We start from the raw sequence: 13,739 nt of genomic DNA, 5'->3' as shown, positions 1-13,739 counted from the left end.
CCTAAGTGGGTTTCCCAGTCGGGGGTCTGAATAATCACATCATCCAGGTATGCCGCTGCATAACTGGTATGGGGCCGTAGGAGCTTGTCCATAAGATGTTGGAAGGTGGTAGGTGCCCCATGCAGTCCAAAAGGAAGAACAGTATATTGAAACAGACCCTCTGGTATAGAGAATGCTGTCTTTTCTTTCGCATCTTTGGCAAGGGGAATCTGCCAGTATCCCTTTGTTAAATCAAGGGTGGTCAAAAATCAGGCATTGCCCAGGCAGTCAACTAACTCATTGATATGGGGTATGGGGTATGCATTGAATTTGGATATCTCATTCAGCCAGCGAAAGTCATTAAAAAACCTAGTGGTGTCATCGGGTTTGGGCACCAACACAATCGGGCTTGACCACTGACTGTGGGACTCTTTGATGACTCTTCCAACATCCTTTTTACCACTGCCTTGATCTCCTCCCTTTTTGCCGCTGGGACCTGATAGGGCCTTAAAGTTACCTTTGCCCCAGGGTGTGTGATAATGTGGTGATAAGCTTTGGTGTTCCAGACTGGTTAGGTTGAAAACGTGTCCTGGTATCGGTTGATCATCTCAGTTACTTCCTTCTTCTGGTTTGGTGTCAGATCAGTGGATATCCTGATCTGCTCCTGCATATTACTTCCCTGGATCGGGGTCTCTTGGGCCACTACACACGCCTCTCATTTGGTGCCAAGGCTTTAAGAGGTTAACGTGATAAATTTCCGGCGTCCTGGCTGCCGCACCTTGTAGGTTACTTCCCCCGCAGGTTCAACCACCTCATAGGGCCCCTGCCATTGGGCCAAAAGCTTGCTTTCTGCCGTGGGCACCAACACCATCACCTGATCCCCTGATTGGAACTGTTGGACTTTTGCCTGGCAATTGTAATGGGTTCGCTGGGCCTCCTGCGCCTTGTCCAAATGTTCCCGCACAATAGGGGTGACCCGGGCTATCTGTTCTCGCATCTGCAACACATGGTCAATTATATTTCTCCCCTCATTGGGTTCCTCTTCCCAGATTTCTTTTGCAATATCTAGTGTGCCACAGGGGTGGCGTCCGTATAATAATTCAAAGGGGGGGAAACCCCAGTTGAGGCCTGAGGTACCTCCCAGATTGCAAACATAAGGTAGGGTAGTAGAGTGTCCCAATCCTTCCTGTCTCGACTTACCACTTTCCTTATCATTGTCTGGAGGGTTCGGTTAAACCTTTGTACCAGCCCATCGGTCTGCGGATGATAGACTGAAATTCTCAGGGTATGTATATGGAGCAGAGTACAGAGGTCTTCATTAGCTTTGACATAAATGGGGTACCTTGATCTGTTAATATCTCCTTTGGTAGCCCCACTTGAGCAAAGATCCTCACCAACTCTTTAGCTATCGTTTTAGAGGCCGTGTTCCGCAGGGGGGCGGCTTCTGAGTAGCGAGTAGCATAATCCAGAATGACAAGTACATATTGGTGGCCCCGGGCTGTCTTCTCCAGGGGTCCCACTAGGTCCATGGCTATTTGCTTGAAGGGGACCTCTATGATGGGAAGGGGTACTAAAGGTGCCCTCAAGTGGGGACGGGGACTGTGAAGCTGACACTCTGGGCAGGACTCACAGTACCTCTGCACTTCTTCATATACTCCGGGCCAGAAGAATCATTGCAGGACCCGTGCCAGAGTCTTCTCTACCCCCAAATGCCCCCCAAAAAGATGACTATGGGCCAGACTTAATACAGCATTCTGGTGTTTTTGAGGTACTAGGATCTGCTGTACCTTCTGCCCCTGTACTGGTGCAACCCGGTATAAGAGATTCTTCTTCATTATGAAGTAGGGTCCTGGTCCCTGGATTTTCCCTTCCACGGGGACCCCATCTATTTCGGTAACCTCCTTCCTAATGTTGTCGTACCTTGGGTCTTCAGCCTGGTCCCGTCCAAAATTTCCTCTCCCAGGGCTAATCTGCCCAAGATCTAGAGGGCTAGTCTCTGTTGCCTCTACTGGTTCAGAGGCATTAAGGTGTGGGTTAGACTCGGGTGCTTCTCCCTCCTGGGTGGCCTCCTTTTCAGCTGCTCAGGTCTGCCTACCTACGAGAGCGACCCTCTGGCTTTGGGCCAGTATTCGGGTTCCCAAGGCCGTAGTGCCCTTCTTTCCCTTTTCATCTTTCTACGCTGTCTGGGAGTGGAGAACAAATCTGGGGATATTTCAGAGAAGGTTGGGGGTTGACAGTCTACTGTGGATGCCTCACTACTTTCAGGGCTTCCCCCTTTCTCCAATTCCCCTACCGGGAGTAAGTGTCCAAACCCTGGGAAGTCCCTCCCTATGAGCACTGGGTATGGGAGTTTAGGGACTACACCTGCTGCTACCTCAGTAGTGTTCCCCTGAATCTCGATTTTTACTGAGATGGTGGGATAATAATCAACTGTCCCAGGGACGCATGTTATCCCCATACGCTTAGCCCATGGCAGCTGACTATGCTTCACAAGCTTCCCCGAGACAAGCGTGATAGCACTCCCTGATCAACCAGTGCTGTGGTCTCTACCCCATTTAGCTTCACTGGTCTAGTGTACATATGTGGGGTTAGTGACACCCCCACAAGGTGGATTAGGGAGCATGGGTCTGCCCAGTTCCCCAGGTTACACTGCATAGGCTCCTTGGCATTGGACACTGTGCAGCTCTGTGTCCCCACTCCCCGCAGGCGTAACATCTGTCTGGAGCCCTAGGCATTCCCTGGTCTCTTGGTTTGGGTAGTCTAACATCACAATCCTCTTCCCCCTCAGTGCTCCGACTCTTTGCGGCTTCTGGTGGGCCTTCAGCCCCTCTCTTTTTCCACCTGGGTTCTCCTGGTGGCCCAGTCACCCGAGCTCTAGGGCTTGGTGCTGCTAGTGTAACCTGGGGTGCTTCTTCCTTAACCGGTCAGGTCAGCTCCCTCACCGTCCTTTGCCTTTCTACCAGCGCGACAACCTCGTCGTAGGTGGAGGGTTCATTCTGGCTTACCCAGGCACGAAGGTGTGGCGGTAGTCCTCTCATGTACTGGTCGATGACCAGAACCTCTAGTATCTCCTCCGGACTCTGGGACTCAGTTTGTAACCACTTTCGTGCGAGATGGATGAGGTCATATAATTGGGACCGCGAGGTTTTGTTTTCCTGGTACCTCCACTCATGATATTGCTGGGCCCGCACTGCAGTCGTTACCCCAGATCTGGCCAGGATCTCTGCTTTCAGCTGGGGGTAGTCTGCCACAGCCTCTTCAGGCAAATCATAGTAGGCCTTCTGGGCCTCCCCACACAGGAATGGAGCGAGGATGCCAGACCACTGTTCTCGGGGCCAAGCCTCCCACAGGCCAGGAGGTATGCCTCTACATCATCCTCCCGCGTCGTTTTCTGCAGCCAATTGCTAGCCCGCATGATCTGCGTCCCCTCATGACTGCGGTTCAGCTCTGTAAGGGCCTTTACCTGGTTTACCAGTTCCCGCAACATAGCCCAGTCTTGAGCAGCCTGGTCCATCAGCAGGCGATTAGTCTCTTGCTGCAGCTGCACTGCCTCCTGTTGGGCGGCTGCCTGGACACGAGTAGCCTCCTGCTGGGCAGCCATGGCTTGTATCAGTGCCTGCACTACCTCCTCCATTGTGGTGAAAAATAATAAAAATAGACCCTCTTCCCTTTTTTTTTTTTTCCTTCCAAACACCCTCCTTCTTCCGCCGCACTGTGGACACCAGATCCCACTGCTGATACCAGTTGTGACAAAGTTCCTGCTCTACCTTGGTGGGTCTTGTGCTTATTGGTGGATTTGCTCACCTTGGAGCTTCACGGCAGCCCTCAGCTTGGCTGTTTTTCTGAATTCACAGTCCACGTCGACTCCTCCCGTGTCCAACCAGGAGTTGGGAGGTTTGGGGGGAACCCGGGCCCACCCTCTACTCCGGGTTCCAGCCCAGGGCCCTATGGAATGCAGCTGTCTAGAGTGCCTCCTGGAACAACTGTGTGACAGCTACAACTCCCTGGGCTACTTCCCCATGGCCTCCTCCCCACACCTTCTTTATCCTCACCATAGGACCTTCCTCTTGGTGTCTGATAATGCTTGTACTCCTCAGTCTTTCAACAGTCCGCGTTCTCACTCTCAGCTCCTAGTGCCTCTTGCTCCCACCTCCTCACATGCACACCACAAACTGAAGTGAGCTCCTTTTTAAAACCCAGGTGTCCTGATTAGCCTGCCTTAATTGATTCTAGCAGCTTCTTGATTGACTGCAGGTGTTCTAATCAGCCTGTCTTAATTGTCTCCAGAAAGTTCCTGATTGTTCTGGAACCTTTCCTGTTACCTTACCCAGGGAAAAGGGACCTACTTAGCCTGGGGCTAATATATCTGCCTTCTATTACTCTCCTATAGCCATCTGGCCCGACCCTGTCACAGAAGTTATATAGTTAATGGTATATTGCAAAATGCTAGTCAGGTAAGTGAGCATGCTTTTAGAATTAGGTTTTTATTGTTAACAAATGCCAAATGAGTCTTTTATTTAAAAAGTACTTTCAATTTCCTAGTGCAGACAGAGGAATGACACTGAGTATTTCAGAAACCATATATTAGAAACCATATTAATGGAAAAATTCTAGTGGGTTTTGAAAAACTGAGATCATATGTAGGGTATTTTTATTAAGCTTTTTGAATTGTGAACAGAGCGCTAGGACTCACAGATAATTTGGAACTTTTTTTAGGAAAGATCATATACAGATGAAATAATTTGTATAACAATTTCATTCATTCAGCAATTTTTGCACATATACGTAATGTGGTGATTGTTTTTAAAGTAACACTAATTTGGTGAACATTTTTCCCTTCATACAGTTTTAATATGTCCATGGTTTAAAACTTGAGGGTCAGTCTGCAAAGTAGAAGATTACAGAAAACTCTTATGTTATGTGAACTTTAATTTGATGTAATGGATGTCAAACTGCAGGAAATATTCTGGAGAGGAAGTGTGGCCCTGTGAGTAGGGCTGGGGCCTACAGCTCAAGATAACTGGGTTCTATTTCCAACTCTGCAACTGACCTACTGTGTGACCTTGACCAAGTCATTTTACCTCTACATCCCCCTTCCATTCTTTTTCTACTTGGATTGTAAGATCTTGGAGTCAGGAACTGATGTGCTGGGGGGAATCGATCTGAGTTACACAACTTCAGCTACGTGAATAACGTAGCTGAAGTCAATGTACTTAGATTGACTTACCATGGTGTCTTCACTGCAGTGAGTCGACTGCTGCTGCTCCCCCGTCAACTCTGCCTGCTCCTCTCGTGGCGGTGGAGTACAGTAGTTGACGGGAGAGTGCTCGGGGGTCGATTTATCACGTCTAGACTAGATGTGATAAATCGATCCCTGCTGGATCGATCGCTGCCCACCACTGACATACCCTCAATGTTGCTCACAGCTGTACGCATGTTGTGTATCATTGGCAGGGGCACCAATTGGGGGACAGAGCTGCCCAGAACAGGGGGAAAAAGGGGCCCTATTTGGGAGGGCCCCCAAACTGAGTGGCATTGCAACCTGCCATACAGGATCATGGCATCACTCAGATTTCACCCGGCAGCCCCTTGACAGAGGGTCTGCTGGGATAATGAGTTGTGCTGAGACCCCACGCTCCAGGTCGCAAGCGCTGCTCACTGAAATTTGGCCCATCAGCCCCTCTGTCATGATTTTTAAGTTAAAGTGAGAGTGGTTCAGCTGTGCACAGCATATGAAAAATTTCTGGAGGGTGTCCCTGGTGTATTTTATACTGTGCCCAGAACAATGGGCTCACAATCCCATTGGAAGTCTCCAGGTTCTACTGTAATACAATAGTTAATTATATAATAATGAGTCAGAAAGGAATGATTGAATGAAATATATTGGAGGTTTTGTTTGAAACCAAAAGTTGTTGGAATTATGCTGTTCCTCCCTGGAACACTTGAAGTGCACCTATTTGCAAGGTTGAGGCTGGAGTATATCTAGACTGTAGATTGTATTGGGAAAGGGAGTGCATCTTAATAAACATCTTATCCAGTGCTTTAAAATAAAGCTAATAAAACCAGATATGCTCAGTATCTTGCAGGATCAAGCCCATGCCAGCCCAGTCTAACAACCCTAACTACCATGTAACATATACTGCGGAGATCAGCAGTGGCTCACATAAAACAACTGCCCACATGGGTATTTCTATTTATATATTTATCAGTCCAGCAGCCATAATTTTTGAGACAATAATAGCTGTTGTGTAGAAAAAGGTTTTCTCATACCCTCCTTTTCAATGCTTTCCTGCTTGTCTTCTTGTCCTACGAGTGATCAGAGGCAATCATCATCTGAGGTGTTTCTTGGGCTCCCTTTTCAGAACAGGAGGTTTTCACTATTAGCAAAATGAACCAGGGTTTTTCAGAGTCATCAGTAGTTTCAGGTATAGTGGCACATACTTCATTATTCCAACCCTGAGGTGACAGAAGGGGGTCCTTCATTTCTGAGGGCATGTCAATATTGCAAAGCACTCTGAGGTGCTGTGTTCTAATTGCCCCAAGTAAACCCTGCTGGTGCACTCAGAGAGGTACCGAGTTCACATCATCTTAGTGCGCACTAGGTACTCTTGGAGTAGGTCAGCAGTTACACTGGGCAGTTCGAGCTCAGCTCATTAGAGCATTCTAGAAATCACACTGCTGTGGGGCACTTTGCTTCACCCATGTCAGCAAGCCCTCAGTCTTTCCGCCAACTTCCCCACCTCCCCGAAATCACTCCCTTATAAACTCATCAAGTTACTTTTCCTTCAAGCTGGAAAGGAGGAGTAGCGAGAACTTACGGTTGTTACTTCTTTAAAATACTAGAGGTGCTTAGATACTGCAGGGACGATGGTTAGGTAGGTAGGTGGACAGATAGACATTCATGTATCTTGGGCTATTTCTGGGCCTAAAATTACATGGGTTAGAGAATTTAAACAGTCTCTTCAAATGTCAAAGGGAGTTATGATTCTGAATGACCAAAATGCTGGTGTCAATGTTTTGAAACTGAATTGGTGGTTTTGAGCTGTTTGTTTGTGATGTAATTGTTTTGCAAGATCCTTGAACAGCTATGCACAGATGTTTCTTGTTAAACACATGGTATTGTGCACTTATTATTCCAAGACACCATTTTCTAAAACCTAGGAATACATTCAAATACGGCAGGATTGGGGATTTACATCATGGAGTCTGTTGGGTCAGGAAAGATTTCTAATTGGCAGTAGGTTGCTCTTTTATTTCTGAAGTCAGTGTCTTTAGTTTTCCTGTAACATTATATAACCAGAGAATACATGTGAAATGATTAAAAGAACTGTTTAAGCCCTGAATATGCACTGAAGGCTTTTTTAAAGCTATTCTGCCCAGAAGAAGTATAGGTATTTTAAACACTATACGTGCACCTTTCAGAACACCAACCCAGCTATCAACTAACATATATAAGTCAGGTTTCAGAGTAGCAGCCGTGTTAGTCTGTATCCGCAAAAAGAAAAGGAGTACTTGTGGCACCTTAGAGACTAACAAATGTATTTGAGCATAAGCTTTCGTGAGCTACAGCTCACTGCTGAGAACATATGGCCTTGGTTCTCATTTACACTGAAGTCCTTCGACAACATTCTGGTAGTGTAACAGGGCCTAGGGTATAACCCACTTGCAGGCCCCTTTATACTGCCTAAGTGGTGTAAAAGGCCCTCTGTGTAAAGGATAATCAAACTCAAAGGTTTGTTTTGTGCAGTGGGCAGGATAGGAGTAGAGAACCTTTATCTCATTTTATGGGGCCCATGTGAAGCCCGAACTGCATCGCAGACCTGGTGCTCCGGGGAGTAGAGGGACCGTGGGAAAGCCATGCCTCAGTCCCACACACACCAGCCAGCTGAGAAATGTTCAGGGTTGAATGACCTTCCTCAAAGAGTTGAGGGTGCTGCACCCCTCACAAGTTCGATACTTAATTGAGGGCTGGAAATACTGGACCTGATTGTACTCTGACATTAGTGTAACTTTGCGTTAGCGTTACTCCTGATTTACCCTGCTTTAACATCAAAATCAGGCCCTGGATGATGGCTTGATGATAAGTAACTGCACCTTTATTTCAGTTCTCTGAGCAAGTGATACTTTTATTTTTCATTTACAATAAAACTCAAAGAGGTTTAAGTTTAAAAAAACTTGTAACCCTGTAAGAACTTTGTTGGAATGAGGGACTTTTAGCATCACATGTCATTACCTGTGGGTAAATTGAAGAACCTTATTTTGACTGTGTCTTAATATTGTACTGAAATGATTTTGCAATGTATCCCTAGAATCATAGAATATCAGGGTTAGAAGGGACCTCAGGAGGTCATCTAGTCCAACCCCCTTCTCAAAGCAGGACCAATCCCCAATTTTTGCCCCAGATCCCTAAATGGCCCCCTCAAGGATTGAACTCACAACCCTGGGTTTAGCAGGCCAATGCTTAAACCACTGAGCTATCCCTCCCTCCATTCCTCCCTGTTCAAACCAATGAAAAATTCTACTCATAGACCGAGGCTGCCAGATCTGTACCTGGAAGCCGAATATGGCAGCAAATGAGTCATCCAAACAACTCAATTTTGTTTTGCTTTCCAAGTGTCTTTTCTCTTAAAAATCTTTCACCAATCAAAATAAAGACAGCACTGTTTAATGTATGTGTCCTGACTAACTCACCACCAGAATCTGAGACATAAATACTGAGTCAGACACTTGTCTCCGGCTCTGTCACTTTTGCCCTGCTCCCCCAGCATAGGGGCCATATGTTTGGACATTGCCAGAGCGTCTCGAGATCCAGAGGTCCCTGAAGGATGCAGTGCCCCCTAGAGATAGGATCCTATTGTGGCCGATCGCAGGATCAGTGAAGCATAAATATGGCGTTAAGCCTCACTCTCCTGGATCCTGTGCAGAGGATAGCTTGGCCAGACCAGAAGACCATGCTTGCTACATTTAAGCAATAACTTGTTCTTTTATAATTTCTGACCCAGTCCTGGAAGGTACCGAACACCCTCCCCCCAATGGGACCAAAGCACGCTAACTGGAAAGATTGGATCCTTAATGCCCTAGTCAGTACATACTTTAACTTGGAAAGGCAGTCATCTGTGTCACAATATTTCCCTATTCAGCAGTGATGCCACTCAGTTCTGTTAGCCCATAGAGCTAGAAGGTGGTTTTCCCCCTAAAAAAAGCAAATCAAGCCAAGAAACAATGGATTTGTAAATACAGCCATCTTGCTGCTTACATAACAGATTAAGCCCAGGGAAAAACTAATCCCACAAATACAAAGTGCCTGTGATAATTTTTCAGTAGTCAGAACTGGCTGAAATATAGACTTAAAAGTAACATACACCTTAAAGGAAAGATACCGTGTCCTAGGTGCAACTTTCTTACCCCCTAGATTTTGATGCTCCCTTTAGATGGATACCAGGTCATTATCACACACATACATTACTCATTTTCACACCTATTTTTGAAAATCAGGCCAAGACCATTTAATTGCCCTTTCCTGGGCCACACAGGATGTCTGTGGCAGACCTAAGGAGATAACCCAGATCTCCAGCCATAGAGTTAGTTCTTTGGCTTCACTTCAAGACCCTTCTTCCCCATTTATGTGATAGAAGGAGTCATGATTCTCAGGGACTATAGAAATCTTGGGAATGTTCATAAGTCATGAGGCTTGTTTATGTGTGGGTGGGTGAGAGGGAGGATGCAAACCTGAACTTCTTGAAGAGGAGCATCTCATGTCCAAAACTATTAACTGGGAGGGAACTCAGGAGGCATGCCCATCTGTCCCTCTTTGTCAGAGGAGTGAAGTTCAGTCTATCTAGCTTGGATGTTTATAGAGTGTCAATCACTGCAGCATCAAGTGACTGTTGTGTGGGCATTCAGAAAAGTAAAGCAGAGCTATTGAGAAGTTAAAGGAAAGAAAAGTGAGATAGTAAAAACGCCAGGGTATGGTCTCCCCTGCTTGTATCTTCTATTGCAGTCTGCAGACTAAACAAACAGAGGAATGTCACATAACATGCTCATTAGGAAAACTGTCATCTAAAGTGACAGCGGCAGGCTACAAACCTGTCTACATGTTTAAGATGCTATTTTAGCAACCTCTGTAGCACAGTGTAAATTAATTAGCAAAACACTAAGGAAAATAGATGGCTTCCTGGAACACTCCCTCAAAGCCTTGTTTGAAGCAGAAGTATTAGCTACAAATAGGCAGTAATATATTATGAGGCAGGGTATAAAAGATATATTGCCATAAACTCGAGTAGCCCAGTGGACTTCACTTGAGCCATGTTAATAATTATTGTGAACAAGTCACTTAATCTCTCTGTGCCTCAGTTCCTCCATCTGTGAAATGGGGATATTACTTCCTCTCTCCCACCCTTGTCTGTTTAGCTCATGAACTCTCTGGTCTCTTACCATGCGTATGTACAGCACCGAGCACAATGGGCCCCTCATGTTATTTGGGGCCTCTTCATGCTGCCATACTACACATAATTAATCAATAATGTTTTTTCTTACCAATTTCTAGTTATAATGTATACAGTTACTCCTTAAAAATATTCTATTTTTTTTTCTGCTTCACTTTCACTTCAGCTCTTTTCACGATGGGTGGAAATAGTGAAGGGCAGCCATGTAAGTTCCCCTTCAAATTTCAAGGCACATCCTATGACAGCTGTACAACAGAAGGAAGGACAGATGGGTACCGGTGGTGTGGAACTACAGAAGACTACGACAGAGATAAGAAATATGGCTTCTGCCCAGAGACTGGTAAATAGATATTTGTTATGCTGGTCTAGTTTGTCATTGATCTGTATGTCGCACAAGTAATTCTCCATCCTTTAGTTGAAGAGTTACAGGTAGTTGAGTTGGGGGCATATGTGCTGATATTTCCACTTTACTGAAAATCTGCTGATTGTGGCTTCTAGGTACATGCACAATATAACCTATAAATAAGCCCATACATAAACCTACATGAGTTTATATGCAATATAATATTAAACCAAGGCAATGTCAGTTAACAAGAATAAAGAACTACTGAATTCCCATCTGACCCTCCAACCCCCAGGAAGAACAAAAATCCTCCAGTCATTTCTGCATCTCAGGAAAAGTCAGAGAAAATAAAATAGCTGTTCAATATGCCTGGCAGGTAGGGAGCAGTGCTCTGTCAGACCAAAAGGGAAGTGGATTCCAGAATTCTGTCCCCTTTACTGTGTATGCTCTTCCAGCAGGCCCCAGATAAATAAATCTCTGGACTATCAGCCCAAGTACTGGAAAATAGCTAGGGAGAGCTGTGCAGTACAGATCAGAACTAACCCCTTGAATTACACCCAAAAATGAATTGAGGCCTTGGTATGTCTTTTTCCTTCACCACTCTAGTCACCTGACTAGCAGTGAATATATCCATTCAGATGTAATCAGAACCACACTTGGAACATTGGACCAAAGCTCAGAGCTGAAGCTTTCCTGAGGTTTGAAAGAGTTTGCTTGCATTTTTCTAACATAAGTCACAAATAGCAACTTTCCCAGATTCCTTGGCTCTTTCAGCTTCCAGATGGAAATGGAATTACCCACAACAGTCATATATCTGAGGTATACTGCAGGCCAACCAAAGGATGGCCCAAATTTGTAAACCCATATGCATCTAAGGTTGCATGCAATTTTGCATATACCCAATTCAGATGAAAAAATCTTGGATGCATACACACAATCCTAGATAGCTTGCCCATGGACATCAGGAATTTGCACAGCTAAATCAGGAATGAGCATAAGCACACATGTATGTAGGAGCATGCCTTCAAATTTTAGGGATAAATGTCTACCACTACATGGTAAATGTGGGTAGATGATTACTTTTTAATATCCCTGAAACATGAGCCGCAAATGAAAAAAGCAGTACAAAGGAAATGTGAAACTTAAACAGCCAATGACTAATGCTCAACATTTAATTTTTTTCTTTTTTTAAAAGGGTGTTTAGCACAGTCAGATTTAACTCAATAAACATGCCTTTATGAATTTACAACATACTAGGAAACAAATTGAAAATTATCCCTTCACTCCAGAAGAATGATCTTTCTGCTTTCTTGACAATTTTTAATGCTTGTTAACTTCAGTTGTTACTACGTAGCGTGTCACAGGGACAAAATTAGTTTAGAGGATTGTATAACTTGGCAGGGATTGTTTTTCTGAGATACAGACTAACGGCACAGTTACTCATTTAAACTGCCTATGATGGTTCAGAATTCTTGGCACTTAAGGGAGCCAAGGTGAAGCCACCAAATGTAATGAAACCCAAACTAAATGTAAGCCTAACTCTGGAGCAATGGCTGGCTGATGAACAAACAGATTGACTCCATTTCCAGGCTTTTTAAAAAGCCATCTCTGTTTAAAATAGGCACTTGGAGCATTTTGATTGGTTGCTGATTATTTCTGACCCTCTGAGCCACCATTCCTCTTAACAGTAAAAAAGAATGTAAAAGTATCAAACTTTGCATAACTGGTAATGGGGACACAGAAAAATCTAAGTGATAGTTAAATGAGCAGGAGAACACTGGAACTAATATACTGAAATTCTTACACAAAACCTTAACAATAACTAGAAGTAGTTCAAACACTTACCTGTAAGGACCCTCTTTTTGTTTTTTGGACAGTGTCTAGCACGGTGGGGTTCTGCTCCAAGACTGGGGCTCCTATGTGCTCTGGTAATACAAATAATTACTAACTTTTGGGCAGAAGTTACTACATAATCAGACTGTTGTGCTTTGCATTTGTTTATTGTTTATGTCTGGTTTGTGCAAAATACCAGTCTTCTAAGTGGCCTGGTTAGTCCTGATTCCAGCTCTCTATAGATTTACAGCAAATATAGGAGCTCTTTCCAAATTATGGCACAAAGCCCCCTATGCCATTTAAGCCCAGTGATGCCTCGGTACAGTGGGTGTGGAAGTGGAATGACCCTATGGCTTTGGCATAGATTCTGCAAATCCACAAAGCAAACCCCAAATCCTGCCATATTTAACTATCCTATTTTCACAGCATGAAAGTCCGTATGTCCCACATGAATCCTGTACAATCTACATGCGAGCTGGCTAAGCCAGGCTCCTGCACTGTAGCTACTCAATACCCTTCATTCCAACCTTGAGCAACAAATAGGGTGCACTGTTCTTCAGCATCCTTTCCATGAAGGTTCTGACCCCTTGGCCATATTTAAAAGCAGATCCAGCTTCCTCTCTCTTAGTGGCCCGCACTGACCTGGTCAGAGTTGTAATGCAGCCCCTTTCCACAGTTCACAGCAAGACCTTGCCCTGCCTACCCAACTTCCAAGTCGGCGATGCTGGCTTCATGCAGGAGATAGTGACTTTCCCACTGTGTAAAGAAGAGAGTTATGTAAGGCAAGTTTGGGGTTTGCTTGGTGGATTTGTTTGTTCCATGTAGGAATGGCAAAATTAATAACAGCCTAAGGCCCAAGTCTTGAATCCACAAGTGAAAATTCCACTAAACACTGAGGAATAAGGGGAAGAAACATCCGCCCTACAGGCCTATAAAGTTGGGCTGCAGCACACTATAATCGGAATCTAGAGCAGGGGTTCTCAAACTTCATTGCACCATGACCCCCTTCTAGCAATAAAAATTACTACATGACCCCAGGAGGAGGGAATTGAAGCCTGCGCCCACCTGAGGACCACTGCCCCAGGCAGGAGGGCAAAAGCCTGAACCTCACGGTCCTGGGCAGGGAAGCCAAAGACATC

At 45.1% G+C, this 13,739-nt stretch overlaps 1 protein-coding gene across 1 annotated transcript in view; it reads left to right on the top strand.

Moving 5' to 3' along the window:
* Positions 1–13,739, top strand: part of MMP2 (matrix metallopeptidase 2) — a 50,518-nt gene that overhangs the window by 14,584 nt on the left and 22,195 nt on the right. Inside the window, exon 6 of the mRNA XM_084644762.1 lies at positions 10,591–10,764. Within this exon, the coding sequence (XP_084500888.1) occupies positions 10,591–10,764 (174 nt within the window). The remainder of the gene's footprint in view (positions 1–10,590; positions 10,765–13,739) is intronic.

This window comes from Lepidochelys olivacea (assembly GCF_965140295.1).
Source record: "Lepidochelys olivacea isolate rLepOli2 genome assembly, chromosome: 12".
Taxonomy (NCBI): Eukaryota; Metazoa; Chordata; order Testudines; family Cheloniidae; genus Lepidochelys; species Lepidochelys olivacea.
Note: the sequence above shows the minus strand (reverse complement) of the source record. Positions and strands in the feature narration are given on the sequence as shown.